At 40.5% G+C, this 25,709-nt stretch overlaps 1 protein-coding gene across 32 annotated transcripts in view; it reads right to left on the reverse strand.

Moving 5' to 3' along the window:
* The window catches only part of nfasca (neurofascin homolog (chicken) a), a 175,224-nt gene that overhangs the window by 6,591 nt on the left and 142,924 nt on the right, over positions 1 to 25,709 (reverse strand). For 8 of the 32 annotated variants that reach the window (XM_039798985.1, XM_039798983.1, XM_039798987.1 and 5 more), the window contains 9 exons: positions 22,775 to 22,801; positions 18,810 to 19,049; positions 17,936 to 18,079; positions 13,638 to 13,784; positions 12,658 to 12,786; positions 11,169 to 11,204; positions 10,367 to 10,433; positions 4,652 to 4,693; positions 1,468 to 1,479 (listed from right to left, as the gene is read on the reverse strand). In XM_039798985.1, coding sequence (XP_039654919.1) covers positions 1,468 to 1,479; positions 4,652 to 4,693; positions 10,367 to 10,433; positions 11,169 to 11,204; positions 12,658 to 12,786; positions 13,638 to 13,784; positions 17,936 to 18,079; positions 18,810 to 19,049; positions 22,775 to 22,801 — 844 coding nt within the window. The other 24 variants (XM_039799013.1, XM_039798998.1, XM_039799014.1 and 21 more) reach the window with 18 other exon arrangements.

Below are 25,709 nucleotides of genomic sequence, written 5' to 3' on the forward strand. Positions count from 1 at the left end.
ACATTTATTTCTGTTTTCAAACATTGTGTATTCAGATTCCCTTGCCGAGGACATGATCTACACTTTAGGTTCTCAGAATCACCATGCTCCATGCTAAAACGTTTTGGGAACCACAGACATAACTCGATAAATTTTTAGAAACCGTACATGTTAATAATCAAGAGCACAAACTGGCCACAGCAGATGCAGCACAATTACAGTCCGACACAATTCAAATCCAGCATTCGATCGACTCTGATCGAAGTCAAAATCCAGTATTTATTTGATCAATCCACAAAAAAAAATATTTTAGAGAAGAGCAAGAGACAGTGAGAGAAGCAGAGATAGTGAAACAATGGACGCTTTCAGAACACATGCTGACATGTAACAAGGTGAAGAGATGAAGAGTGGGAGGTCAACATAAATGTAAGGGAAAGGTTGTCATCTTTTAATCGATTAGAATGTTAACTAGTCAAGAATATCCCCTCTTGGTTTTTGAAAACGTCTTAGCAGCTTTTGCTGTTAACGAGTCAGTTCATCCAACTGACCAAAGCACAACAGACAGGTGTCACTGTCCAAATACTTACAGACTGCAGTGTAAATGCATATTTGTGAAGAAAGAACAGTGTGGTCACTAAAAGTGCCCAAAAGGCCTGTAAGTTGTGGATTAAGGTGTTGGCTGCAGGTGCAGATGTCCTCATCATGACTTATAAATACATCAGATACAGTGTGCAGGAAGGTGAGTGGCTGGCAGCTAGAAAGTGGCTCTGTGGTTCAATATCTTTGAGTGTGCCAGCAGCAGATCAGAAGGACATCTCTCCATGCACCAGTGCCACTGAAATGCTTCAAGATTACATCTCTTACAGCTAATTCAATTCTTGTGGCCAAGAGGCAGAGTCTTTCTCTGCCCTGATCCCATTTTCCAAGCTTGCATTCATTTGTTGACCGTGCTGCACCAGCAGCTTCAGTGAGCTGGCGGGGGGGGGGGGGGGGGGAGCCTTTTATTTCAGTGACTTCAAAATGTCTTCAGAATGAAAGAGGGCAGAGTCGTGGTGATTCAATTTTCTGATTAGGTGATTTTTTTGACTAGAAGAGCAAAGGTGGGGGAAGTAAGTTGGAAAATGGTAGTGGTTTCAGATAACCTTCATTGCATAACAGAACGTAAACTTGCTCATCTGCAGCACTCATTAAATCTTATGAAAATGACAGATTGACATGACTCTATAGTCAGAAAGTCAACTCTCTGTGTTTTGTTTTGTTTTTTTACTTCTCAACTTGAAAGATTTGGAGACAATGTATGTGTACCATGTTACCAAAGACTGGACTAACCATGCTTTGAAATGCTTTCATTTGACAGATACAATTTAAAGTGCAATGTCTCTAACAGACATTAGTCAATTAACATGCACTGCAAATGAGCAATAGAAGATAAGATTTTCTTAGAGCAGGATCAAGAGGACTCAGGTGGAGACTCTTTTCCTTTCATACCTTTCAAGAGACCTTTGGACCAATGAGGAAAAGAAAAGCCAAAAAGAGACAAAGGACACACAAATAAAATGAGAAGGGTAGAACAGAAAGACAGTGATGACACAGATTGACAACCAGACATGCTAAATACACAGATACTGATATAAGGGAGATGACGACAACATTAACATGTATATATCTTTGCTAAGGGATGAGGTATATACATTAAAATCATCCTAAACCTAATGGCATAAAACAAATAAAGTAGAAGTTTGAGCTTTGAATGAAATGCATGATATGTCTTTTTTTTTCATGAGAGAAGGGCAGCATAGCACATGTCGGGACCTTCTTATCCCAGTTTGTTACAACTTGGGTCTTGTTTTTCTGGTTTTGGCCATTATTGCTATTAGTTACTAACTCTGACGTCACCAATTGCTGAGATATGGGAACACGGGGACTTCACTACAAAAAAACAAAGTTTGAGGTGGCAAGGAACACGAACACTAAATATTATACATCGGAAGATTCTACACCTCATGATTCATGCCATCCAAATAGTACAGTTATCCATGTTACTATCTGACATTAAGGTTGGGCTGTAAACAAACCAACAGTTTATCTAGGGTTGGGCATCGTTTTGATTTTAACAATTCTGATTCCAATGCCAATTCCTTCTTTCGATACCGGTTCTTATTGATTCTCGATTCTGGTTCTTAGAGGGGTGGAGTTGAAACGGCTGCTTATTTCACAGAAAAGAGGAACATTTTATTTTAATTCAATCGTTTACATTTTCAACCTAAAATAAAGCCACACTAGAGAGCTGCTTTCTGTGCTCCATGGCTGCAACACAACAAGCGCCTGGAAGTACTGTGGCCGCTATGGAAACAAAAACTTGCGCGTGTTAAATTTGGAACTGATGATCGGATTCAAAACCAAATTTTCCAAACGATTCCAATAATAAAAAAAAAATGTCTCCGTTAAAATCATAATTTTTGAAACGATTCCAAGTTGAAAGTGGTTCTCCATGCCCAATCCTATTTATCTAAACCACTTTTATGGGGAGGTAAAACTGAAAGTGAGCTCATCTGAAATGTCACTGATATTCACTAATTAATAACAGAAAAACTACAGTACGTACACCAGGTCAAAGTTGAAGCAGAAAGTGGGTCTGTAAAATGTGATGGAAATTCTTACACTTCACCTTTTCTCTTCCAAATAAATCTGGCAGACCTGGAGGTTTGTTTACAACCTGTATGATGGTCTGAGTGCCCGTGTTTCCTGACCCGTCTGGCTTATAAGCGATGTTGCTGCATTCCCAGATCTCAACAATGAACTTGGGTTGTACAATGTTGATGGCCATCTGCGAAAATTAAGACCCAGATTGTAGTAAATACAATGTATCCTTTAACAACTATATAAAAAAATCTTCTATGTTTTTCATGTGTTGTGACAAGTAAACCTGTTTTTTCATAATTAAAAGAGTTAATTCTTCTCCTGCACACTAAAAACTAGTGAAGCTCCTCTGAAAGAAGACAGAATGCAGAACAAGATGGAGAGAACAGGAGAAGCTATAGTACTGTATGTCCTTCGTGATGCTTTTACTTTGTAAAGTATTTTCTACTTACAAGATGCATGGTCATACCTTTATTTGTCTGGATCTTTGAAGTGTTTGTTTAATCTTTTGTCCTCCAAATGTGTTCTCCACTTGTTTGTTGCCTGAATCAGTTCCTTAAGGGTGTCAAACTGTGCCAAACATCAATGGTCCGGTCTCCCTGCCCTCTCTACAAACCAAATTGATTTCCCTCGCCATCTCTCGCTCTATGCACCTGGTGGTGGATGCTTTTTAAATGTCAGCCAGCACAGGAAAAACAATGCAATTAACCTCTAGAAGGGTGAAAAACATGTAAGTGCCTTAGCAAGAACAAAAAAACAAGGGCAAGGCCTCCCATACTGTTGACTGGAGCTTCCTGGGATCAGACCTGTACTGCTGGAGCAGCTGATCTATGGAGAGCCTGACGTGGGTATGGGGACGGATGATTCTTTGCTCTTTTATTTACAGGGAGAAGTTCCAGACAAGCTCTCTTGGTATTGACTAATCCGTATGCAACTCAGCGTGACAGAAATGCACAGGGAACACTGCACAATATTACATTAAGATTAATGGAGTTGTGTAATATTGCTCAAATATTGAGCTCGATAAAAAGCAGCTTGAAGCCATACAATTAAGAGAATAAATGAAACTTTTTACTGTAGGCAGGGGGCCATGGTCTGTGTTTTAATTATAGGTTTGATTGCTAATGTGCTATTTCCACGTGATTGTATAAGAGCCTTGGGCTGAGCCAAGGCGGTGATTAATACAACTGTAAGGTACTTTTAATTGAGCATTTTCATTTTCTCCTACTTGCCTTTTACTTCACTATTTGTTTAGTTTTAGTTACTTTGCATATTCATAAAAATTATACATGGATACGTGGATAAAGAGGAGACTTTATTGATCCGGTGGTGAAATTCACAAGCTACCTGCCAAGTCAAACGTCCACTGTTATTTTGGTATAGGTAACTCAAAAGTAATGCAAAGGTAGTGTAAAGCGTTACAATTCAGAGACAGTAAAATTGTAATATAACTAATTACTCTTAAATGACAGTAACTAGTAATCTATAATGTTTTATATTTTGGAAGTAACTTGCCCAATACTGTAGATAGATATTTGTTATTTCTGTTGTGTTGTGTGTTTTTTGTGTTTATTTACTTCCATGTCTTTTGGGGGACCAGTTGCAATAAACATACATAGTGACTAATGCGCGGTGCTGTGCTTTTTTTCTTTGAAGAGTCGATAGTTTGGTTGATTATTGGATTGAGAGTTTGACACCCGTAAAGGAACCTCAGCTGCATGCTGTCCCTCTCTCTGCTACTCATATTTCATCACTATGGTTTCAGCTATGAGGTGTCCTCTGTCTCTATCATGTGCTTAAAAAACAACAGCAGACCAGTTGCACTGATACTGCTTACATCAGGAATGAAATCTGCTGCACTCTTTGCAGCCTGATCAAAGAGCCAGCAGTGCATTCATCAGGCAGATAGTCCTGTTTGCTCTCTCCAAATAAGCTACGCCTTATCCAGCCAACGTTCTCCCCAGCTCAGGGGAAACATCTGCCGCCCCCGACATGCACAGGCCAAGAGAGATGCTGTGCCGAAACCAAGTACCTGTTCTCGTTTTCGTTCCTGTCAGGGACAGATGACCCATTTCAGCATGGGGGAGAGAGAGGGACGAGACGTGAGGAAACAGGGGAGACAGCAAGAGAGAGGAAGTGTAGAGAAAGACAGAGGAAGGAAGGAAGAAAGGAAGCAGGACAAGCTCCACATGATACATGCATGCACATAAACACACACAGAGCTGAGTGTAGCAGTAGAGATGGAGTCTGTCAGAATCAGAGCAAAGCAATGACCTGGACTGTAGGACAGGGGATGGGTATTAATGTTAGACTCATTATTGATTAAAAAATGAAACAGGATCTCACACACTGGAGAAGGATGAATCACACAGTATTAGGCTCGACAATACAGCACCACGCAGGTGATTATACGTGCACACTCATTTAGAGCCATCTTTTGAATTTCAATGCCATCCAATGCACCGCTCTGTCAATCAAAGACTGTTATTCCATACTAGGGCTGCAAATAACAATTATTTTCATAGTCAAGTAATCTGCCGATTATTTTCTCAATTAATTGATTAGTTTGTTAGTTTGGTCTCTAAAATGTCAGAACATGGTAAAAAATGGGGTTCACTGTTTTCCAAAGCCCAAGATGACTCAAATGTCTTGTTTGATCCACAACTCAGAGATATTCAGTTTACTGTCACAGTGGAGAGAAGAAACTAGAAAATATTCACATTTAACTAGCTGGATCCAGAGAAGTTTTACTTTTATTCATAAAACATTAACTGATTAATCGATTTTCTAAATAGTTGCCAATTAAATTATTGGTTGACAACTAATTGGTTGATGGATTCATCTTTGCAGCTCTTTTCACATACTTTTAGCAGAAACATTTTAAACCAAAGCAGAGCTACACGCTGATAAGATATTCCCTACTGCTTTGGATATGTATACCATAGATAGTCTGAATATAATAAAAGGCAGGATCCTTGCTGTTATCTGTGTTGATCTGTCGGTATGTTTATACTGTTGTCTTTTCAGTAGACCCAAGCTCATAATAAGATTCAGAGGCCTTTTCTCAATCCAGAGTGTCTACAATCAGAGATACAAGTTTTAGTGCCACTCTCAAACAGCGGAGTTAGAACATGTACTGTACATCTTACTACAAATTTAGAAAGCCGGTTAAATTCAACATGTTTTTAGTCAAAGTGGACAGATACAGAAAAGACAGAGTCATTCTTCATGAAGAAGAATGAAGCCACAGAGATCAGTGGGACCTGGAGGGAGCAAAAGACACATCACTTACCAACAGAACATACAGTACTTACATTTCACAACTATGCCTAACTGTATATGTTCAATTATCTGTATACAAGTCCACTGCACAACACACACCATGTGCGTCCTTCACGTTAGGCAAGGTTTAGGAGCTGTCCACATTTACAAAGATGGTGTTCACATTGTAACTGGAACGTTGGCTAGCAGGACAGCATAGTGCCTCAGCAGCTTGAGGTAGAAATTGTTCATCCACACTAATGCAGACAAATATGAAAACACTATTTAAAGGTGCCTCACTATCCGCTAGCTGCCTGTCCGCGTTTTTTTACAGTGTGTTCAGGGGACAGGCAGCTAGCGGATAGTGAGGAGATATTTGCTGTATGTGACAAAAAATGTTGTAGCCTAAAAATGCATCACATTACTTAGAGCACCTTTAAGTGTGAAATATCTCTGTCCACATCCACATTTTCATGTAGTTTCTTCTTTAAAAGCTTTCCATCCACAGAAATGCCAGAAGGTAAACAACTTATTTCTTCTCTCTGAGTTAGCAAACGACAACACTGCTTTGTTATGGTAAAGATGTTGGATAACGTTGGTTACGGCTGTTATTAACAAGTTATATATCCCTTCTGTTGCCTTCGACTTTCTCTTGGATCTCTTTTTTAGCCGATCACACAATACAGAGCTTATCACAGGTCATTAAAGGGGTGATAGAATGCAAAACTGATTTTACCCTGTCCTAGTTGAATAACGACGGTGGGTAAATAGGACATACATAGAAGCTCAAAATCCTATTGACACCCCTTTTCTATGAAAATCTCATATTTTGAAACTGCCGCTGAAAACGGGCGAATCTCAACAAAGCTGGAAGTTGACGTCAACCTCACAAGACCTGTAACTTTGTCACGCCCATGAGTGTATTAAGAGAACGGTCACGCCCCAACATTTACATAGGCTACACAACTGACCTGAGATCAGGTAGTCTTCTGAATCTAGGTTGTGCAGATCTCTGCTATTCCATTACAAAATTCACTTCTGAAACTTTTTTATGCGAGAAATCAACTATGTAAAGCTCAAATATGGGCCGCTTTACGAAAATGGATGGCTAATTGCAGATTTTGTCCAACTGTGTCGGAGTTCAGCGGCCGGTGCTGCCTGTGTTGTTGCCTCGCTGCCCGGCCTGCCTTCCTTCACAGAACCCGGCCTGCTATGAGGTACTTGGAGCTCCGTCACGGCTGGCAGCCCACAGCACTCCATACCCGCGCAAAGTCACCGTCTGTTGGGCTAAAGGACAACCAAACGCCGCTGCTCTGACAGAGCTCCAGGGCCTGCAACTCCTCTCTTCCTGCTAGCTAAATGCCCGGTGTATGTGGGTGAGAGCGCAGTCAGCGAGCTTGTTACGCCTGCAATCTCTTTCCACAGTTCCAGTTAATCTTTTAATGTGTGTAATTATAATGTGTTGAGTTATTTAAACAAACGATTGGGGAAATAAACGCTGCTTGTCCGTCTCATCGATAGAGCCTGCAGCTGGATGTAGCTCTATCAATGAGAGCTAGCCAGCCTCCTCTTAGAATTCCTCTGAAATTCACAAATATTCATTAACTACTTGTTAGCTTTATAAGACATTTAGCTAGATGTTGTATACGTGGCGTGACGAAATTCAAACTGTAAATATACTCGAATTACGCCGAAAATGAAGCTAACTATCCGGGATTTGTAGCTACACAGGTAGCTAGGATTGAAGGGACAGTTGCAGTGCAGCTAACGAAAGCCGTAATCTTCACAAATATTCATTAATTTGAAATAGGACACCGTTGTTAGCTTTATAAGACATTTAGCTAGATGTTGTATACATGGCGTGACGAAATTCAAACTGTAAATATACTCGAATTACGCCAAAAATGAAGCTGACTATCCGTGATTTGTAGCTACACAGGTAGCTAGGATTGAAGGGACAGTTGCAGTGCAGCTAACGAAAGCCGTAATCTTCACAAATATTCATTAATTTGAAATCGGACACCGTTGTTAGCTTTATGAGACATTTAGCTAGATGTTGTATACGTTGCGTGATGAAATTCAAACTGTAAATATACTCGAATTACGCCGAAAATGAAGCTGACTATCCGTGATTTGTAGCTACACAGGTAGCTAGGATTGAAGGGACAGTTGCAGCTAACGAAAGCTGTAATCTTCACAAATATTCATTAATTTGAAATCGGACACCGTTGTTAGCTTTATAAGACATTTAGCTAGATGTTGTATACATGGCGTGATGACATTCAAACTGTAAATATACTCGAATTACGCCAAAAATGAAGCTGACTATCCGTGATTTGTGGCTACAAATCACAGGCTACATCCAGCCGCAGTCTCTATCAATGAGACTCGCGGACAAGCGGCGTTTATTTCCCCAATCGTTTGTTTAAATAACTCATATACATTATAATTACACACATTAAAAGATTAACTGGAACTGTGGTAAGAGATTGCTGGCGTAACAAGCTCGCTGACCGCGCTCTTGCTCACATACACGGGCCATTTAGCTGGCAGTAAGAGGGGAGTTGCAGGCCCTGGAGCTCTGTCAGGGCAGCAGCGTTTGGTTGTCCATTAGCGCAAAAAAACAGTTACTTTGCCTGGGTATGGAGTGCTGTGGGCTGCCGCGACGGAGCTCCAAGTACCTCATAGCAGGCCGGGGTCTGTGAAGGAAGGCAGGCCGGGTGGCGAAGCAGCAACACAGGCAGCACCGGCCGCTGAACTCCGTCTTACCAAATTTGCAATTAGCCATCAATTTTCGTAAAACGGCCCATATTTGAGCTTTATATAGTTGATTTCTCGCTTAAAAAAAAGTCTCATAAGTGAATTTAATAAGGAAAAAGCCCGATAAACAATGTATAACTTTGCAGTGTCTGAAATATGAAATCAATTAATTTAATCAATCAAGAATCAGTCAAACCGCATTAGACTGTCACTGAACATAATACATAGGCCAATCAAATCATGTCTATTGTGTTTTATTGTTCCACTGCTTTCATCATAGGGATAATGGGTACACACATAGCAATGTGACAGTTGTGTTGTCCCACACTGTACCATAGCAACACTAGAATGATATATCTATGTGTGCATTAAAAGGAGAATTAAAGCGGCCTTTAACTCCCTAGTAAGTGACTAGTAACTGTAACTAATGACTCATTTTCAGCAACTTCCACATTACAGGTCCTCATATAGCATTAACTATTGCGTTGTCCTCGGGTCAAATTTGACCCATTTTAAACTTTTTTTAATATCAGAAATATGGTTTTCTTTGAATCAAAATGCCATGGGTTCTTTGCAGGTAAAATTAATGATTACTTTCATTGAATTTGGAGTGTTGATCAATTTCATAGCATTTGAAAAAAAAAAAAATATTCAGACTAAACTTTGACATATACCAGTCCACTCAACATCCTCTGATCTTAACTATTAGTCAAAATAATTCATAATTTCTGCTTTTTTTTAACTCAAAATTAGGTATAATGTCATATAAATTAATGAAAAAAAAAGTTTTGACCCGGAAGGAAGTTCATGGTCGACGGGTAGACAACACAAGGGTGGTAATAACACAGTACAAGATGAAACTGGTGTTTTCAAATGTCTCTATGAAGCGTTTTTGAAAAGCTTCCTACTGGGGTGGAAAAACAGAAGCCTGGAGAGAGAAAGACGTGTTTCAGACGTATCTGTGTTAGCATTGGAAGTATTCATCATGATTACCAGCATTACCAATCCTAACAGCACACCTAGGACTATTTGACCCAGGCTGGCACTTCTGACCACTAAAATTGCTCTCATCTGATCCATATTTCTGAGATAAAAACCCTCCTCTGGACTTGCATGACTTGCTGGTCGGTGCCGGCACCGATAATAGAATAAGGGCTTTCTATAAACTAAGTTTTTCATATCCTCTACAATAAATAGAGGGAGCTGGAAATAGACACCATGCATAATTTAATATTCAAAACATTTGACAACAAGAGCTCTAAGCGTTCCTGCAGTGTCAGTAAATAACAGGTCTTTGTGATTTTGTTGAAAAGAATTCATTCCTCTTCAGTCCCATGGTGAATCTAAACTATGTAACCTTCAACACATACATGCCCATTGCTTTAACTGATTAAAGCAATAGGCTACCACCTGAGCCACAGCCGGGATGGCTGTGGCTCAGGTGGTAGCCTATGGCTTTAACTGATTGAAATGTCTTTGTGTTTTTATTTTTCACAATCAGGCAAAGGCTTTCACCAGTTCAACATGTCCTGTACTGCAGCTGTAGCTCTGCTATAGTACGTAATATAGTCTTCATACAGTTTACAAGGCAGTTAAACAACCTAAGCAATCTAACAGAAATTGCCTTGACTGCTAAAAAAATTTTCAAATAATTTCATAGCTCAGCGTACAAACAAAGCGAGCCACTGATGGTGCTGGTGTCATTCAGGTTGTGGTACATACTTACTGGTAATCAAAGGATCCATCCTCTTTCTGATCTACTGGGTCCAAGGGAAGATCTTTTTTGTCACGGACTGAGGAGAGAAGAACAAAAGTAAAAATTTTAGCATTTTGCTAAGAGCTCCACTGATGTTATGGTTAGATTTGACATTCAAACCGTCCACATGTTGAGGGCTTTCCACAGTTAGTTTTAACATAAAATCCTTCTGTTAGTCCTCATCTGGACATTTAGTTCCATATGTCTTCAGCTTTCATTTATTAAACTGTTACTGTAACACTGTGTCCCAATTCCATACTTATGTCCTAATAGTCCATATATCATATATAAAGCAAACAAATGTAAACTATACACTATTCTGGCCCAAGATGAGGACATGAAATTTGAAAACTTCTCAAAGTAAAAATGTGTTTCTGTTCTTTTTTGACGTTTTCTGAGCTGCTGCCACAGTAATTCATGTCGTATGCATTAGGAACACAGTGCACCTTTTAAAAATGTCTGTTTAGTAGCAGTTATTTGAAATTGGGTTGGGTCTGTAAGGTATGTCAGGGCTTCAGTAAGTACAAAAAACACGCTTCACTCCCAGTGTCTGTGTGGACTTGTCACTTTTCTGGGAATTACTGGAATTGTTGGGTCTTTGTAAATTATAGAGTGTGTTCTAGACCTACTCTATCTGTAAAATGTCTTGAGATAACTCTTGTTATGATTTGATACTATAAATAAAATTGAATTGAATTCTGTTATAACCCTTAGTTGACTGAGCTCATTAGTGTTAGTTGTAAGTTTTACAGCACCACAGTTCAGCACCTACCTAGATATTTTGTGAAACCAGTCACGCAACCAGCACCTAGACATTATAGAAACTGCAAACATTAACACAACTCTACTGTTGTACCAAACCATTACAGTGTCACACAATGATCAGCTTCAATGTAGCATAAAGATTTTTCGATTATTCGCCTGGACAAGGAGAACACAGTTGTACATTTTAGTAATTGTTTTGGAGTCATAAATGGACTGACTGTGTGGTATTAGATAAAATATTCAACAAAGTCTACAAATGCACACTGTTACACTCTGATGTGTCCATGTCGATAGCAGCCAGTTGTTGTTTTTTCTTTACCTCTGTGAGGACCTGTGGTTTTTATTTTCCTGTGTAAATGTAAATGGACTGTTTTTATATAGCGCTTTTTTAGTCTTAACGACTACTCAAAGCGCTTTTACATAGTACAGGAACCATTCACCATTCACACACATTCATACACTGTGGCCGAGGCTGCCATACAAGGTGCCACCTGCTCATCAGATAATCATTCACACACATTTACACTCCGATGTGCAGCATCGGGGGCAACTCAGGGTTCAGTGTCTTGCCCAAGGACACTTCGACATGGGACTGGGACATGGGATTGAACCACCAACCACCAACCACCAACCTTCCGATTGGCAGGCAACGTCTCTACCACTTAGCCCCCAGCACATTTTGAATACTGCTCTTTTGTTTTCCCTCTAAGCAGCCACACAGGTTTCTGAACTTCTATAGTTCCACTTCCAAAAGAAGAACAAATACTGATACTGAAATAGTTATACAGTAGCTAATAAACTTAGCACATAAAAGTTTCACAACATATGTCAGTAACCAAATAAATACAATAGTAAGAGCTTACATTGTCTTGTAATGGACAAAAGTATGAAACATATATATCAAATTATATGACTAAAACTTAGATGTCACACCAAATATAACTATATTATAAAAAGTAGTGCCATAACCAACATCAGCCACTTAAAGACACCCAACTGTGTACATGATACCCTAAATCACTGCCTATTTGCTACCTTGCTGCCAAAATCCTGATGGTTCAACTCTGCTGGCCGGTGCCATGACACCCCGTCAGTTAAGTTTAGGGAGCGGTCTTTACAGTTACATTTTGCCGACAAAAGGTCACTGTGTGCCAGGTACAAACCAAATGCCGCTGCCCTGACTGAGCCCTGCGGGCTGCCTGCCCAATGCATACAGTGAGAGAAAAATGTGTTTGCCCACCTATATAAATATAGAGGAGACGGTGAATAACCCTATTTCAATAAACGGTGGCGTTTTCCTTTAAGAAACAATGTGTTTGTTATTAAAAGAAAACCTTTAAATGTAAATTGACAGTGGGGAATATTGAGGAACCACTGGCTCCATCCACTTTTCTCCACTGATGTAGTTCCAATTCATCATGTCAACCTTTGTCAGACAGCTCTGTGTGGCTAATATTAGTCCTGTAATGGCTATGAAAGCCTCAGCCGGGCCTTACCTGGGTATTTGCCACCGCGACTCCTCTTGATGAAGCAGACAATGAGGAGGATCAGTATGATGAGGGCGATGGCACACATCAAGCCAATGAACCAGCCTTGAGTGGCGATGTCCACCTGGTCTATGTAGGCTGGAGACATACACAGAACATGCACACAGGGTTGCACAGGAGAAGAGAGAGAAGAGTGGAAACAGTGAGTGCTTTTCTGGAACACATTGAGTCAGACAATCTGTTCTCTTCCCACAACGCTAAGCAGAAGTCAACAACAAGCTCATATCCACCATGACGTCATACGACAGGAACCCATCTATAACAATAATGTGTGTGTCTTCTTTCCTATGACAGTGTGTGAATTTGAATCAGAAAAGAGTGGGTAAGGAGGGTTGTAAAAATAAATGTTGCTTCCAGAAAGATTTCAGTACAACCTGAAATAACTCACATTCTTTGACAGCTGCCAGAACTCTGAAATGTAATTGAAATTAATTTAAAAACATGCTACTGTCCATCATAATCACCAGAGTTTGTCTCCAGATAATAAATATCTTAAGCTGCACTACAGTATATATAGCTTATACATATTATTATACATACTCATAATGTCCATGCAACATAATCAAAGAAGAACCTAGGTACATTTGTGAACAATCTATGAGCACTTACTTCTCAGAAGAGAGTGAGTTGTGCGGAAAGTCCAAGGGGGACTGATAATTCACAGAAATGCAACTTTTACTTCCACTCATAAATTACATACTGTTCATAAAGACAAGTTGAAGTTTGATGACATCCAAATAAAGAGGGGTGAAATGTCTTATCCTGACTTGAGTTTACCTATGGTAGAACATGCATGGAATCAATAAATAACTCATAATAACTCACCCAGCTATGACTGAGTTACTGTAGATACTACTACTGACAGACTTGCCCCCAGAGTAGCCCACCTGGCTGGAACCCCGGTTCCACCCGGCCAGGTGAGACCTCACCTGGTTTGGTCTTAAAGGTGACAGATTTGCTGCTGACGCTGTTGTAATCATCGGAATAAACCCTCAGATGGTACACGGCACCTGCGATCAGATCCACCAATGTAATGGGGGGTTTCACCCGCGGTACATGTTTCACCGTCTTGTTGCCTTGAAGACACAAGAAAGGGACCAATCACACTCCACGGGGTGTGGCCTTGGTTCCACAGTAAAGGCTGTGCTTCCTAGCAAAGGTCAGGGCATCACGATGCTTTACATGGAGACTGTTCTCTGAATGAGAGCAGGGTTACTGGAGTGAATTGAGACTGATAACAATGCAGTGCCCATGCCCGCCATAAAGATCCATTCACCTCTTTACAGTGTAGAAGCATACGCATGACGTAGTTTATTACTTCTAGCCATTACAGCTAATGTATGAAGCTCAGTCCAGCTGACACATTCTGGTTCATTTTTCATCTTTTATGGCTACAGTTTCTCTTAAGGGCATAACTCCAGAGAAAACTCATCTGAAAATGGAGAGTGAAGGAGAAGAGGGGCACAAGGTGCAGGTGTTCCTACAGGAAAACCACTACACTGTGGACATCAGAGTCTCACGCAACTTAACTGTCCCATGAATTAGCCGCTGTGCCTCACATTTCGACCAGGTAGAATTGAAATTGACCATTACAGAAGAAGGCGAGGTCGAAGGCGGCAAAGCATTGTTTGTCTCAATTATTCACAGGCCCACAACGACAACAACCTGCATCTTTACTGCGGAAAGATGCCTCGGTCATGACATGGCCGAGCTATGAGCATGACTCGGAGGTTGTGGTGAGAGGAGAGGGCAGCACCAGGTGGTGACATCATGCACCATGCTATCAACCCTTTGCAAGGTTGACGTCATCCAACAGAAGTCATTCCAAAGCCATGCTATTAACCTATCCTAAAACCAGCAAAACAAAACATTGAATGCGTCACGGGAGAAGACATGCCAGTCTTTTTTACAGACTTGGTACACTTAGTGAGGCCAAGGCTGATGTTTAGTATTACAAGTACAATATGGTGATCTTTATGTTTTTTAGTTTAATGCAAAAAGGATTCAAATGTCTTTTTATTGAGACTCATGAAAATGACATATTTCTTCAGACCTTCATTTGATGAATCCCATCTGTTGCTACATTGCTGCTGCAGATCAGGCTATTGCTATACAGCACTGCCTATAGATGTTTAGAATGACTAACACTCTGCAGTATTTGCTGTAGCTTATGTGCCCAACACAAATGCATACCTGACCGTTTTGACACATTTTCACAATATTTTGAGAAAAGAGCAGAAATGCGATTGGTGAAAATAATTAATACGGCTTAATTTCCACTTTATGTGTATGCTGATGTGTCAAAATTGAAATTCCATTTTATCATCTATAACTTGTAAAATAACCTGATTACAGTTCAGCTGTGGTTTGGTGATGGTTCAACAAAAGAAAATCTGCAAATATCTTGATCTGTAAACTGGGAGGTAACTACATGTAATGTGACAGTCCACTTCATTATGTTCCGCAGCATACTTCATGTTTCAAGAATGCTATTGCCTCACCAGGCCTGATGATCGAATGCATTTCTCTGTATTTGTATACAAGGAGAACAGGGTCAATTCTCAACTAAGGGCAGGGTAAAAAACATTGAGAATAATGTAATAATGTATTTCCACAGCACTAATTCCGTCAGTATTACACTTGCCACTCTGCTGCTCTCACTTTCTCTTTTCAGCATAAATGCCGTTTTCATCCACTCGCCTTTCCTTGACCACTCTTGTGATTGTTGTTAAACTACTGTCAGTAAAACTCAACACTGTCTACAGATCTAGAATTAAAATAGGAGAGATTATGCCATTTGAGCTGCTGGAAGGATTTCAATGTGAAATATAGGTGCAGCAAATGTTGAGTTTCATTTACGGTAGCTTGGTAAAAATTGCAGACATGGGCTGTGAAATGTACTGAATGTATTAAGATAACAGGTAACTGTGGAGGAAGTGTTCAGTTTGTAATAACAGCAAATTAAAACAGGGAGGCGTCTACCAAAATATGTTAAAATATATTTATAAAATGGGAAATTAGATATATATTAAATATCTTTGATATTTAACCCGTTTCAAATATCTCTGGAGTTGAATGCTGGGGCCACTATGTGATCATTTTTACAAAATATCCAGAATTATATTATTAGCATACTGTACCTTTTAAAATGCTAATCATGCATTATGGACACAAAAATAATTAAATGATGTATACGACCGTACTACAAAGTGGCCATGCCAATTTTATGTGTTCATCGTGTGAAAAGACTGCCTCATAGTCAAGTCTGGTTGGAATATAAATATGTAACTTTGTATACATGAACATATGATAGCACTTCACAGTCAGGATGACAGAAGGGGGATGATGAAAGGAGGTGGGGCAGTGTCTGGGACTCCCTGCCACTCTTCACTTCGAGTCAAAGCTTTCACATCTGACCTTGGAGAGCAGGGGATGGGTGGGGGTGGGTGTGGCGGGGAACCATTAGATCACTCTCATCATCCCCCTCTCCCCCTCCCTCTCTCCCTTTTTCTTTCTATTCCCATTCAGACATCATTAAGAATTAACGCCACTGCCCAAGTACATAAAAAATACATCCTCCCTTCTTTCCATTCTTGATCAAAGATCCCAGACTGTTGAATTGGTAAAGACATATCAGAGAGTCTATTAGTACTGGGCTATCCAATCACAACCAGCGCTGGGACTCCAGAAAATGAAATTTGATGGGTTTTATGAAAGCAGACTTCAAGAGTGCTTAACACCCAATCCAAAGCAAAAGCAAGTGATCATGGAAGCGTGGATGACCAAAAAAAGAAACATTTAAACATTTCAGACAAAGCAAGCCGCACAGCCCATTCACAGTGCTGGTCCAACAAGAGCCATTCAAAGCCAGGCAGCGTGATGAGAAGAAACCATCGTGATGGTGCACTGCACAGGAAGTTAATAGTGACATGATGATAATCAACATTTTCCAACATATAAAGATCAGAGAGAGAGAGAAGGAGTACAAGAGAGAAAGAAACACAGAAACACAGACTGTGGTATGGTTTACCTTACAGCAGACTGCAAATATCACATCCCTCAATAAAAAGGGTGATTTAAAAATCAACAGGCCAACGAGCAGCTGCTGCTAAAGGTTATCTCCAGTGAGAGAGATATATCAATGATGGCACAGTTTATTTTTTTTTTTCAAAAGTTTTCACCAAAAACAAGATCCCTTTTTTTGTCCTGATGTTTCCTTGCACTTCTTTCATGCCATTTGGCCTTTATGCTCTAGCCTCATCCTTTTATGTTTCCTAAAAGAGCTCTCCATTAAAGTTGTTTCGGAAATAAGTACGACAAGGACACATTTCAGCAAAACCCTTGAGCAAGGAAATTTGGGGTCATACAAACATGCCAGTGAGGTGAAATTAAAGTCTGTACGAAATAAATAAGGCATTCATTATTAAATTAGAAGGCCACTGAATCATTCTTTAGTTTTTTTCTTTCTACTGCTAACAGGATTGCATTACATTCAGAGATGCAGGGGAAATATAGTTTGGCCAGAAAACTACATTTCAATCTGGCTGTAAATTTCTGTGAATAAAGATGAATGGAACAGTATTTACAGGGTGGGTATAGATCAAAGTGTCTTTCACAGCCAGTCATTTATCCAATTTCAGCATTGAGCACCATTGGGGAGCTAAGGTTCATATCTTTGTTAAACATTTTATTTTTTAAAGTAGCTAAATGTGAAATTATACAATATCAGCTCTTTTAAAGCTGTTTTATTAAGGTTGTTTTTTGCCACTTGGGGGCAGAAATCTACAACAACCTAAAAATCTCGCACATTTGACAAACTGTTGCCTTATAAAGTTGATATCGTTATTGTGTGTGACAAGCCATGGAAACAGCATTGCCAAAGCGGGGAGAGTAGATTTGAGGGCCTGAATACCTAAGGTGTCAGATGCTAAAACGCTCTGTGGTTAATGGGAACAGCATAATTGGTGTTGACTCTCTGTGGGTTCATCGCTACCACAAGAAAACAACATTATACGTTTGACCCATTGTTTATATAAAAGATATTGATAGTGCGGCTTTAAAATGAGCTGCTCAGGTAGTGCCCCAATTATTCCATAAATTTTAGTTCTGTTTTGCCTCTGAAATATTGCCCTGTATGCTCCTGCTCTTTTTATTTACTATTATCTCACTACTCTGGCTGTTTTAGTCTTTAATAATCAAGTTCAGATCTGGCTTTTGGTTTCAATACCTCCTTGGTCTGGTGTCTTACTGTCCAGTGTGAGCTCTAGCACAAACTCGCTGCTGCCGGCCTGGAAGTTGTGTCTCCAGCTGACGTTAGCGTAGTTACTGTTAGGCTCCACCGTCAGATTCCAGATCTCCCGCCCACTGGCCCCTACAGTCAGGGGTAAAGGGTTAAAGGCCAGGGGCAGGGGGCAGAGATTGCAGTTAACAACCATACACAGGGCTCCATTTAGACCTATGCATGGTTCTAGAACTAAGGAAGTCTTCCTACAATAATGATCGTTTTGATCGGGATCGATCCAGATCATGGTCTGCTCAAAACCAGAAGTAAACTGAGGACTTTTCAATTCATGAAACACCTAGTTGCAATGGTTACTTCTGATTTAGAGTCGACTAATTAACCCTAAAAACTGAACACTGCCAATATCAGGCATGCCGTCAGGAATTATGGACAGGGGGATACAATTTTTACTCATCCAAACCACTCCAGCCCCATACTAGTACCTTTGCATCAGCCCCCCTGGACCTTGGGCCAGGGTCATCTGTACCCTTTGACCCCTTCCTGACGGCGGGCCTGGCCAATATCACAACCCTCATCACTCTAACGTATTGAAGAGTACCCTCTCCAAGAACTTTAGTTATCCACATCCAATGAATTAAAAAAAATTTGGATTCTCATTTCCTGACCAGGAGGATATTTGCCAGCTACATCCCAATATTCTGAAGTAATTCCCCACTTTTTGTACAGTAGGTACAGCACAGCTTATTGGAATGCAGCTTTGGTGTGGTTTCCTGTTTTGTCAGGTGGGAGAAGGCCATGAGTGCCATTTATCATAACACTAGAAAGACAGTAAAAGCCACAATGGGACAACAGCATGTACCCAAATCATTCTGATCACTTTGCCTGATGGTGACCAGCTGAGGAGGTGTGCCGATAGTGGTTGCCTCAGTTGTGGTGGTGGTAGTAGTAGAAGGAGTAGTAGTAGCAGTAGTAGTAGTAGTGGAAGTCGTAGAAGTTGAGGTACTAATGGTTGTAGGAGCGATGGTAGTAGGAGGAAGAGGAGCGAGAGGAGGAGGAGTAGGAGAGAAAGCTGAAGCCAGGGAGGCGTCTGTAAGCTCGACTACAAGGGAGTGGGTGGGAGAGAGCAGAGGGTTAAAGACATGGCAGCAGAGCATCACACAGGTAGACACACAGTGACACACACAGGAAAGTCAATGAAGCCCCGAGCTGAAAGCTCACGAGCAGCACGCATCACTGCACAGAGCACACGGCTCACGGAGTCATTATGAGCCTTCATCTCCCGTACACACTTCATCGTTGTTCCTGCAAGACTTAGATTCCACTGCCACCAAGAGGACTGACGCTAATATTACAACATGCCTCTCACACTGGGTTTCTTTGAAAGGGATGCAAATACTGTATTTAATAAGGGCTAGGTTGTGAGAACCCCAAACTGGTAACCTTATTTTTATTTCATCAAGAAATAATTTAAAGGGGCACCCCACTGGTAATTATCATGGTGAATCCTTGTGCCGAGACACAACACCAACATGTAATATTCCAGTTTTCCAGAGTGTGGGGCGCTACTCTGTAAGCGTCTTGCTGATCTTTGTGTGTAGTTTGCACTGTATTTTGAGGCCACGTCTAAGACGATTTTCTGTCTTGTCGGACAATAAAGTTTTAGTTTCAGTTACAGTAAACTAGAGGTTGGTTTAGTCATTGTGGAAAGTACAACTCAGCCTGTGAAAACAGTTAGACAGAGAGAGTAGGAGCTCTGGAGGAGCCACAGAAAATGTACTTAAATTGAATGGATAACCCCTGATGATGTCATCAGGGTTTACCTCTGTGATGATGATGTCATTTGGGGTTACCTCGACTTGGACATGAAGACTTCAAATGTATATCAACGCCTGTGTTACAAACTGGGGCCAAGGAGTTTGAAATACGTGGGTCACACGTATGTTGCATTATGGGATATGCAGCATATAGCATTACAGTATATCTCAACCTCTGCTGCTTCCATTTTGACCCCTCTTTTTTCAAATCTGTCTTTCACAAGTCTCCTCAACTTTATGGAAATGTAAAATAATTTCTTCAGTCCTCCATTAAGGACCTATTTCCAGACCCCCATTCACCCCTGTACACAGGGTTTAAAATGAATCTTGTTGTCCACTAGCCAAATGGCTAGGGAATGTTAAAATGTTACCAGCCACTCAATAGATTACAATTGTTTTTTTGGCTGGTGAGTGAAGCAAATCTACCAACCCCACTGGATTGTAACTGCATTTGGCTAGTAGATGGTGCTAATCTTGAACCCTGCCTGTACAGACACCTCTTTCACACACTCACATCACTGATGGGAAAAATACAACACGTCACATGTTATGTCACATTTCATCCAGTGTCTGTCATTACAGTAGAGACTCTGATGACAGTCCTTGTTACTGCCTGTTACTCATTTTTTTTCTCTTTTTCTTGATGCTAAGCCATCACTCGTGAGCTAAGCTGTTTATCTGTTTCAGAGTAATTATGTAACACAGATGTAGGCTATTTGGAGGTCCTGCTATAAATGTCAGAGCAGTTGTGGCAGCAGTTGTGTGCTAGGTCTGGGTATCAGACCCCAATACATTTTGAGGACGAACCAACATGGGTCAGTAATACAGTATATGGAACAGTGATCAGGTACTCAAAGCTGGCATTAAACTCAGGTTCTTAGTATTGTTCACTTATTGTTTGATTAGATAGTACTTGATTTGACTTAAAGAAATCTGTTGTGTTTTTTAATACTTTTGTGACACTATGGTGCCCTCTTGTGGGGGTCCGGCCCCACTCAGGTTGGGAACCAGCACATTCTTTTCCCCTTAAAATGTTGTTCACTCCTACTGTACCTTGACGTTGAGGTCATCTCCAGCCAGTAAAGGGTCCCACTACTAATACCCCCACCCCAAAACATTTCCATCACACAACAACTCCAAACCCCAGCCAGCATGCTTGTATCACCAGGCTGGATGCCAAGCATGCCCCTCAAACCACCGTGCAAGAGAAAGACGGGATGATGGAAACATCAGCGTGTTCACGAGCCATTACACCCCAGTGAGATGGGCCAGTTCAGCCCAAAGCTTCAAGTTACCTTACCTGTAATCCTCAGTACTGTATGTACAACTGACCAGGTGAACAGAAGCTATGGATAAAGCTGGCAGATTGGCATGACTTTTGAAAAAGCTCAGAAGCAAGATGATCAAGCCAGTGAGTGAGTGCGCAAGCCAACTGCTGATGGAGTTTTGTTCGTTTGTCATCCTGAGCACACTTATCCAGTCGCACCATTCATCAAAATGTTTCCCCCATCTTGATGCAAGGACATGCATCTCCTCCCATCCCACACACACTCCCAAAACAGCAGTGTCATCACCACATTGTATCCAATGACAATGACTGAAAAACGGATGAAAACCCATTCGTTGCTATACAAGGCTTACTTGCGTCTCATGGCAGACAGGAAGAGGCAGTGATGCTGTGAGATTGCATTGTAATGGTGCGCTATCAGGGACTGGTTCAAAAAATCAGAGGTTAAAGGTCAACACAAATACAAATGGCTTGAAGGAGGACTGTACAGCAGCTATCAGGGCATTTGTCCTGATCATTAAGACAATCGAGAATATGGTACCAAATTGGTTCTATATATTTCACTCACTAAATGTGTGAATCACAGAGGAAACTAAACTGTTTTCAAAGCCAGTGTTGACCTGAGCATGTTGAGTGGACTTCTTCAATCCCTGACAGCACACAGCAGCTTAACACACAGAGGAAAGATGGAGAGATGAGAAAAGAAAGAAAAGACAGCGTAGACAGCAGTTCAGTCCAATAGCAGAAACACAGCATGGCCTGTTTTAACTTAAAGCTTTCGACCTTTTGTCTGTTTCATATCATTTTTGATTTGGGTTTCACAGTTGCTTAGACAGACTAAGAAAAACATTCCTTGTGGGCTGGGTACATTATTATTATTTTTGAAATTTTAAGATGAGTTTAACTAATCTAAATTGGAAACAATATCAATTACATAATCAATTACAGAAATAACTACAAGTTGCATTATCCTATACTAAGAACTTTAAATCTTTTCGCAGTGTTGCTAATGTAAACAAATCTTTTACAAGCACAAAAGTTCAATCTTGAATTTGAAACGATAGTTGGACAAACCAACTAAAGGTCCAGCTTTTATCCGAGTTTGCTCTGTTGACATGGAATATATATATATATATATATATATTGTATAATTGCTTAACTACTGAGCTTGCATGTCAACAGATCAATCTCCAGAATAACTGAGGGAATTTGTTTTGGAATATATTTTAAAATTTAATCATAACTATGTCATCATGGATCATGATGATCATATAGTCATAGCAGAACTTGGATCATGGATTGTGCCTTGAAGCTATTATTGTCAACATAAAAAATGGGCATTGAAAAAGCCAATGTGATGTAATGTGTGCTAACCTGCTTGAATATGTTGAATAGCCATGGATAGATTCCTGTGGGGTACAACACACAAGTGTTGTACATACTGTATGTTTTTGTAACTATAATTTACTGATTATGTAAAATACAAGAACATGAGGCAAATCTATTTTTTCCCCAAAGGGGTTAAAACTAATTTAGCAACTCCCTCTGTTGCCTACCAGAGTGAGCTGCAGGTGTTGGTAGAACTGCACTTCAGTGGATAATACAGTGAAGGTGGACTGCACTGCTGCTTAGTGTTAAGATGAACAGATAGAGAGATAGATATGGAGGATGGGTGTGGGGAAAAAGGTGACAGGCACGCTTGCGCTTCTCATTCCCCATTACCTAGACCTGTAGAGTCAGTAAAGTTTTCTGCCAACAAAAAGACAAGTGGAGACAGGAGAGAGGGAGAGCTGTGAGAAAGACAGAGAGGGACAACAAGCACGACAGCAGCTGGAAAGTCGCTTCAACAGATATTCTCATTTATCTCTTATGGCATACCATGCAATGTGTTCAGGTTTACAGTTATCTGCATCTGACAAACTTTTCATTGGAACTTTCTGATGAAGAAAAAGTCCTGATGAAAATTGCTTTTTCAAATTAAGTTTTGGTTGTGTGAGCAGCACAAACAAAATTCTATAAGGTTAGTGTTAGATCCAGCTGTGTGTGTGTGTGTGTGTGTGTGTATGTGTGTATGTGTCACACAATGTTGGTGGTGTTCGATAATGTCATCCCTTAGAGAAAGACCAGTTCTACAACCTCACTCACTTTCTGTGTCTCTGTCTCTCACGCACGCACACACACACACACACACACACACACACACACACACACACACACACACACACACACACACACACACACACACACACACACACACACACACACACACACGAGAGAAAAAGGCTGCAGGTGTAATTACATAGTAAAAGACACACTGCAGCAGAGTGAAGGTTTAGGGGCCAGTGCCATATTAGGAAACAATACTAGACACACTGTGTGTCAGGGACATTTCCAGTAACTCTAAACTGGGTCAGAAATGATCCTGTTAAACTTCTAAAAACCTGTATCTGTTTCATGAAATATGATTAGCATAAGAATAAGACTATTCTATATTATTTGTATTGTCTCTCAGCTCTTTCCGACGTCTTTACCCTGTCTGTGGCTTTAAAAACTGCTCACAAATATATAGTTTAATTTTTACAAAAGGTGCAGTAGTTTTCTAAAACAGCTGGGGTCTCATTTATAAACGTGGCGTACGCACAAAACGGGGCTGAAAATGTGCGTACGCCACTTCCCAGGCAAAGGTTGTGATTTATAAAAAACAAACTTGACGGCAGAATGTGCGGTCCTCCACACAAACTCTGACCCATGCGTACGCACATTTTAGAGACAATGGGAATTTGCGACGCAGATGGTGAGGTGGTGAACTGAAGTCAGACTGCAGAAAGTAAATATGGGACTAACAATTACTCATAATATTTTCAAGTATTGATGTCTCACGCACATTTTTTCAATAGATATCATCGACATTATCATGAAGATTAAATCCAGCAGTGTTATTTGTGCTTGTACTGAGTGATAATGTTCCATAAACACCTTGTAAAATCCAACTCAAATCTTAAAGTGCTCATATTGTGCTTTTTGGCTTTTCCCCTTTCCTTTATTGTGTTATATATAACGCCCTCATACTCTGCAACTGACAAGCTAGCAGTACTTACTGCACATTTGCGACTCCCAACAAAGATGGAACAGAAGTGAGATGTCTCACTCTGTAGCTAAAACAGAGAGCTCAACAACACAGGGTGAAAAGAGGAGCTGCAGCAATGTACAGTACAATAAATATACTGTATGGTGTTTTCTGAAAATTAAACCACATAAACCTATTCTGGTAAAACCTCTAAATACAATTATGAACTTGAAAATTAGCATAACATGAGCACTTTAAATCAAAATCCATTCTTAATATTTAACAGTCACATTGTCCGTTGCAGAGCGCAGGAGGAGAAGATGGCTAGACGCATGGAATACAGGATAGCATCAAATACCCTAGCATTAGATAACTGCAGAACACACTGTAAATAACTAAATATCTGTCTTTAATACTGTTCACATATCATCAAATGCCAAAGTCTGGAAATACAGCCGTTAAAGTGATGGTTCGGAGTAATTTACCCTAGGGTCCTTTGCACCATGACCTCGAGCCAAACACCCCCCCAGAAGCTTTTTTCACCTGGGTCTAACATTGGGCGAGTTAGCGTAGAGTAGCGTTAGCCGCTGAATAGCTTAGCGCAGGGGCTAATGGACCCACGTTTGTATCTCGTAAATGACCCCACTAATAATGCCCGAAATGATACCAAAGGTCTACACTAGTACAAATAGGTTATGCACTCATAAAACGATGGATTGGAAAGTTTGTAAGTACACCAGAAGTTTATGAACACTTGCCTGCTCTCTTCTGCTCTCTGTTGCTGCTGCTGCTGCGCGCGCTACCTGCAGTTAGACGAGTGCTTAGGGCTGTCTACAAATTACTACACGAAAAGAGATACAACAAAAATATGTATTAATTTAATGATTAAATAAGGTAATATGTCCCAAACTTACCTCAATTATTACTTGTCTCCTGCTAGTTATATTACAGCACTTACTTTAAAAATAAGTTAAATTAAAAAATATTTTGTTGCATCTCTTTTGGGTGTTGTAATTTGTAGACGTCCCCTACAGCTTCCTGCCAGCAGCAACAACAACAGCAGAGCAGAAGCCAGCAGGCAAGTGTTATTTACATAAACTTCTGGTGTACTTACAAACTTTCCAATCCATCGTTTTAGTGCATAACCTATATATATAACTAGTGTAGACCTTTGGTATCATTTCGGCATCATTAGTGGGGCGCAAGAGATACAAACGCGGTCCATTCGCCCTCGCGCTAAGCTATTCAGCGGCTAACGTTACTACGCTTAACTCGCCCAATGTTAGACCAGAAAAAGTGAAAGGCGCTTGGCGGTCATGGTGCAAAGGACCCTAGGGTAAATTACTCCGAACCATCACTTTAAGCTCTCGCGCAATCGTTAACACTCAATGTCCTCGTTATCAGTCCGAACTTTAATACTGTTCGTGACAAATCCTGCATGAAGAAACGTGTGTTTGCCTATTAGACTTTCATATATTTAATATGCCGATTTAAATTCCCTAAAGCTGTGCTCTTGGATCTATGTACTGAATTGGGTCCAGTAGAGAGGGCAACGCGCTGGAACCGTGCCATCCCGGTCCAAATACAGGT

The sequence above is a fragment of the Perca fluviatilis genome, chromosome 4 (genome assembly GCF_010015445.1).
Source record: "Perca fluviatilis chromosome 4, GENO_Pfluv_1.0, whole genome shotgun sequence".
NCBI lineage: Eukaryota > Metazoa > Chordata > Actinopteri > Perciformes > Percidae > Perca > Perca fluviatilis.